The sequence below is a fragment of the Lotus japonicus genome, chromosome 4 (assembly GCF_012489685.1).
Source record: "Lotus japonicus ecotype B-129 chromosome 4, LjGifu_v1.2".
In the NCBI taxonomy this organism is placed as follows: domain Eukaryota; kingdom Viridiplantae; phylum Streptophyta; class Magnoliopsida; order Fabales; family Fabaceae; genus Lotus; species Lotus japonicus.
In genome coordinates, this window is record NC_080044.1 from 70,514,688 (window position 1) to 70,520,934 (window position 6,247).

Genomic DNA, 6,247 nt, shown 5'->3' on the forward strand with positions numbered 1-6,247 from the left:
TTTAAACTATACACTAAACACCATCTAAAAAAAACATACTAAACACTAATAATATTCATCTTTCATGAAGTTGTCCTCACTGCACCAATTTTAAGTATTTTATTAATTTAGATAAATGCAAATATGTTTATTAATTTATTGATTAAAATATAATGTAATTTTTATTATTTTATTAATATACTGAAATTTAAAAAAATGAAAAGAAGATGAGAAATGTTAGATTTTTGAAATAAATTTAAATATTTAAAGTGATAATTATTTTAAAATTATTATTATAATAATAATGATATGTAAATAAAATAGCGTTAAATGGAAGAATATTCATATATAATGAAGTTTTTTTTTGTCACCTTACAAATTAGCTTGTTTAACAACTAATTTTATTAACGTAAAAAAACAACTAATTTTATTAAATACGGCCCTCTGTCTTCTATTATAAATTTATAATAGACCGAGTGAGTACTCTTTTTTATGATCAATTAGCAAGCTAAATCACATATATATTTTAAATTATCGAAATTTAAAAGTCAGACATGACGTAAGATAGCATAGTTATCAAGATTCATAAAAAAAAGCATAGTCATAAAGCAAAAATAAAATAATAATAAACTCAGTGGAAAGAGATCCAAAATGTGGTGCATATAATATAGTATCGCACATACGTGCCGAAAAAGACACGTGATTAGACTTCACAGGGGAACAGTGAAAACTAAAAAGGATGATGTTGCATTTCAAACCATAGACATTGACATTGAGCAAAAGGGACAATTAAATTTGAAATAATGTTAATCAATATATTGGTTTTAAAAAATTATTTAATCTTTCATATTTTCCTTTAATTAACATATTATTTGACATGGTAATTAAAATTTTAGAATTACAAAAGTATAACAAATATAGGAGGTACAGCCGGGTATATTTGAAAAAAGATAATAAAAAAAATTTAGAGTCTTATATAGCCTATAAAATCTTATAGAGTATTAAATGAAGGAACATCGAATATATTTTTTAAAAAGATCTTATAATTAGGAACAACGGAGTAAAGTAAATTAGACTTTTCTCACTTTCACCTGGCTAGTCCATTTCAAAAAGAAAACTTTCACCTAGTCAAGTCAATTAAATCAGATAGTAGTAATTTTGATTGAAGTAACAATGTGAAGTTATATTTTATGAACGATAAATATTTATTTGATTTTTATAATGAATATTGAAAGGAGTAGTTTAGTATATCGTTACATGGAGCTGTTGCACGTTCAGAACCAGACCTGGCGAAATAGTGGAAAGCTCCAGCTGCTGAATATCTGAAATTCAATACAAATGCAGTAAAGGATCGTGTAGGATGAGGGAATGGGGCTTTAATCAGAGATCAAGATGGTGATGTGGTAGTTGCAGCGGTATCCACAAATGTAGTTGATCCGGACCTGAATTTGCAAAAGTAATTGACATCTAAAAGGGTTTGAAGCTTGCACGAGGAGAAAACTTTCTCAGCATCCTTATGGAAAGTGGATGCGATTAATGGAAAGACTCATTTAAATTCCGATTTGGCTCTAGTGATAGATTAAATGATTAAATGTGTTTTTTCGCCTTAAAACCGAATTATTAAATTGGGTTCCCTATTAATTTTTGATGAATTTCGTCCCTTTAAAATATTCACTTCTGTAGTATTTTGTGGCAGTTAATTAAACCGCCACTAACATAATTTGTGGCTGTTTAAAAACCGTCGCTAATGCACAAACTGCCACTAAATGTTTAGTGACATTTTAAATTGCTATAAAATTCTACAAAAATGAATACAGGGCCAAAATTAATAATTCGTTATTTTGTGATGATCAAAATCAACAAAAAAAAATTAAAGGGGATTAAAATAAATGTCAAATTGCACTCACCTCCCTTTGATGTTTACCGGTGTTGCATTGACATCCCTCTATATTTTAACAAGACACTTACACTCTTGTTTTATTGAGAACATTGCCCTATCCTCTCCCGAGCTTTATAATTATTAGACTGACTTCCTCTAAAATTTATCATTACAACACACAACACCTCTCTATTATTCAAAGTAGTATATGAAGGGGGGAGATCAATGCATTTTGTAAACTACGTGTGAATAATGTTAAGCCAAGGGAGGTGAATGTAATTTCCCCTAAAATCAATAATTCACTATTTTAAGAGACCATAAACATTTTTATTCCTACGGGCGACACCCTCTTTTCTATAAACACTCCACCACTGAATGATGAACTTTGCTGATCTTCACCTCCAACCCGACCAAGAGAGAACACAAAGTCAAGCCAACGCTCTTACCCGCCTGAATTGAATTCATATCTCGATTAAAATAAGAGAGTTGCTTCACTTTTTTCCTCCACTTCCCACCATTGAATGATGAACTTTGCCAATCTTCACCTCCAACCCGACCAGAAGAGAATAACACAGTCAAGCCAACGCCCTTACCCGCCAGAACTGAATTCATATCTTGATTAAAATAAGAGAGCTGCTTCACTTTTTTCCTCCACTTCCTTTTCATATGTTTATATAGACACCTGCTTTTCTCATTTCTAGATGAGAAGACTAAAAAAAAATGTGTGGATCCCACGTTTCCTTTCTGTTTCTGTCCGCTGAATCCAACTCAAATCAAAGCAAAGAGTGTGAGTTACATCGATCAACTGCCGTTCATTGTTGATGTTGAAAGTTAGATTCTTTGCTGTTGCATTGCAATTTGGTCAAAGATTTTGTGCACTTCATATGCGCAGCTTGTGATTATAATGGCTGATTAATAATGATTCCTAATACTTTGAAGTTGAAGTTTATAGTTGAAATAAGTTACCTCGTGTCAGGTGATAAGGATTGGTCCCCCGTAGGATAGCTCAAGTGGTAGGAGCTGAGGAACATATGAGTTGGGTAGTATGAGGTCCAGGAATCGATTCCTGGCGGGTACCATTTATCATTCCGATGTACCCAAAAAAAAGATGATAAGGATTGAGATGTCTCGTCCATTTCATTAAGAAATAATAAATAAAGGCTAAAACAAGTTTAGTTACTAATATATACTTAAATTTGGTTTAGTTCATACCATTTGTTTTTTTTTTTTGGTTTAGTACCACACTTATATAATTTGGGCGTAGTGGGTCAGCGAAAGTTTAAACTACCATGACGGCGACCAAGAATCGTCATATAATCTTTAATCCTCACTCTACCATTTTCCATTCCCCACTGCTATCTTGTCATGTTACTGGAGCTCCGATCACATATTCGTGACCAAGAATCCATGACGGCCATATTTCTAGCCACCGAAACTTACTACCCTCATGGCCTCATGATCTTCTTGAACCTCCATTGTAAACCTCAAACTCCAGCACTCTTCCTACTATCAGTAACTCCATCCTCAAGTCACATTGTCTGCAACTTCAGCCATCCACACTGGACACCCCCGTTCAGACTCACACTAACTATCAAACTACCCTCACCGCGCTCACAATAACAAGCATTTAAAGTTTGAAACATGAGTAACATCTAGAGCACATCATATGTACAAAACTGATCAACATCTGGAGCTTAGCAACAAAATAAGAGCTATTGTCATGTTTAATTATAATATCACATTTTTTGTAGGAACTTACAATCCATGTTATAATCCAACCATTTACAATCTTTCACCCCGCTCCCAAGTCCCAACCCAGGGTAAAATCTCCATTTTGACAACATTGATAAAAAGTTTACATATGCAGTTACAGTTTTCGATAAAAAAAAAACAAGGGGGAAGTTCAAACAAATTAACAGCTACAAGCACACAATATAACTATATAAGGGCCTATAATACAGCAAGCATCAAGTTTATCAGATATCAGAAATTTATTAAAGTTATCAAGATGAGAGACACTAGGGTTAATGAGCTTTTGGGTAAGGAAAACATCAGGTCAGTAATCAGTGGATACACCAAAAAATATATAAACCTGTCACCTAACACATAGTGGTGAATTTCTAGATTTGTATTACCAGATCTTCACCTGGGGAACAGAAAGGCCGATATGGGTTAAGCTGGCCTTGAGTATGATATAAAATTACTGTTTTAGAGTGGATTTTGTGGGTTATTATACACCGACGAGACATATATATAAGTGATGATCTAGCCTTGGGCTATAGAGAGAAAAAGCAAAGAATCCAAAGCAGAGAAATAGGTGGAACAGCTTCTAAGATCCAATGCCCTACATCCAAGGGAAGCGGAAACCTCTCAATAGTCAACAGGATATGCATGCTTTCTTGTGGGAACACGCTAGGCTTCCTTTTGTGTAGGTATGAATGAGAATTAGGCCACATATGTATTTTAAGGTTGCAGAGAATGTTCAAAGGTGATTTGGGATAGTAATGGTGGAGAATGAATGTGCCAGATTGAATACAGAACGAGAAAAGAGAGGCCATAATGATGAGGAGTGTAAGCAATTTTGGAAAGGGGGCGGGTAAAGTGTGAAGCTATGGGTGAGGACTGAGGATGCTCTTTGCTGGTAAATTATTTTGTTTAAAGAAGTGTGTAATTAGTATGCAGCATATCATTATGCTGTTTTCAACTATATATTAACTAAGAGTATGTTTGGATATCCTCGGCACCAATGTAAATGGATGTTAGCACACACTTCAATACAAAAAGTGAACATCACTCTTTTCATGGATTGAGTTAAAAGTGTGTTTATGTCGTACCGAACTGTTATCCAAACACACACTAAGAAGTAAGAAGTCAAGCAATAAATTAAAATCAACATTGATGGACATTCTTAAGTTCGGTGCCGATTAATTCCATGTCTAGGATGGATGACTAGCTCCTTCTACATGAGCTGCTAAAGTAAGAATCATATAACTACAACATGCATAGACCATGCTGGCCTTAGGTGGAATCTACTACACATAAAACTAACTAAAGTACCAAAATCAGATGCAATAGCACCAATTACCAAAGACCAAATAAGTAGAAACTAAAAGATAACCATTAACATTTCATTATTTCCCACATTGCACACCACAAGAAAGCATTCTCTCTCAAACCTTATTCCCCACATTGCACATCACAACAAAGCATTGAAGGCTTAATACATGAAGATGATAAAGCAAAAACAATGATTGAACAGTTACAATGGCAAGAGAAGCAATAACCTTATCAAAGGCTAGCAGACTGAGCAGGCGGCGGCGGCACCACATAATCAACCACAACCACACTCTCTAGCAGATCCCTAACCTTATCCTTATGATAACTCACCACCTCCCCATTCGAATCCACATCCTCCAACTCCCCCTGTCCAGGAAAAACCGCCAGGGAAGCAACCGAGAAGCCCTTAGCTCTCGCCGGGGAGAAATTCTCGCCGCAGCTCAGCTGACTAATCTGCTTGAAGCTCTCCGGAATTTCTCTGATAACCCCCAGAACCTTACCGCTATCCGCATTCTCCTTCAATTTCAACAAGGTAAGTCGCATCGCCGACCCCTGCGGCGTGACGATATCGCCGCGGAGATCTTCGGCGACCCAATCGACGGCCATGAGGTCGTCGATGATGGGGAGGACATTCCCCCTGACGACGCCGAGGTGGCTGGGGTGAGCGGAGTAGGCGTCGAGATCTTCCTTGGAGTTATAGCGGCTGTGGAGCATGTGGGTGAAGGTCAAGGAGGTGGAGCGGTTGCGGAGGATTGGGCCCACCGTGAGGTGGAGGACGTGGTCTAGGGAGATGAGGGAGCTGAGGCCGTTGACCATGGCGGTGACCTTGGAGGGGTCGGTGTCGTCTTTGACCTTGAAGAGGACGATGTGCTCCACGGTGGTTGACATGCTCTTGATCGGAGATCGGGTTGAGGACCACGCCGGTAGGTGATTTCGTCGGAGGTGTTTGGAAGGTGAGAATGTGACTGGAAACGATAGCGGCGGTTTCAGTCTTAAACACTGCATCGTTTACCACAGGAATGCGACTGGTGAATATGAAATTGTCTTCATTCGAATCTAATTGTATCTTTTCTTTCTTTCTTTCGCACGTTTTTTTCGTAGGTAGGATCTGAGGCCCATTAATAATATATGTAGGCCGGCCCAAAAGATGGTAGGGAATATAGAGGACGAGCACCACAGAACATTGGCACAAACCAAATTATTAACTGAGCATACAACTTCAAATTTGAATAAATGTTTGGGTGGATTCAGCTTCAGTCACTCAGCAAGGCAGGACTTCAGGACCATAAGTCGTTTATAGAAGTGCTTACAAATTGCTCACATACACAATTC

The 6,247-nt window shown here is 36.9% G+C and overlaps 1 protein-coding gene across 1 annotated transcript; it reads right to left on the reverse strand.

Annotated features, from left to right (window-relative positions):
• Positions 1–4,958: 4,958 nt before the first annotated feature.
• LOC130711926 (stress-response A/B barrel domain-containing protein UP3-like) lies at positions 4,959–5,959 on the reverse strand. The gene has a single exon (XM_057561715.1). The coding sequence runs from the start codon at positions 5,918–5,920 to the stop codon at positions 5,147–5,149; it is 774 nt and encodes a 257-aa protein (XP_057417698.1). The 5' UTR covers positions 5,921–5,959; the 3' UTR covers positions 4,959–5,146.
• Between the last annotated feature and the right edge of the window lie 288 nt (positions 5,960–6,247).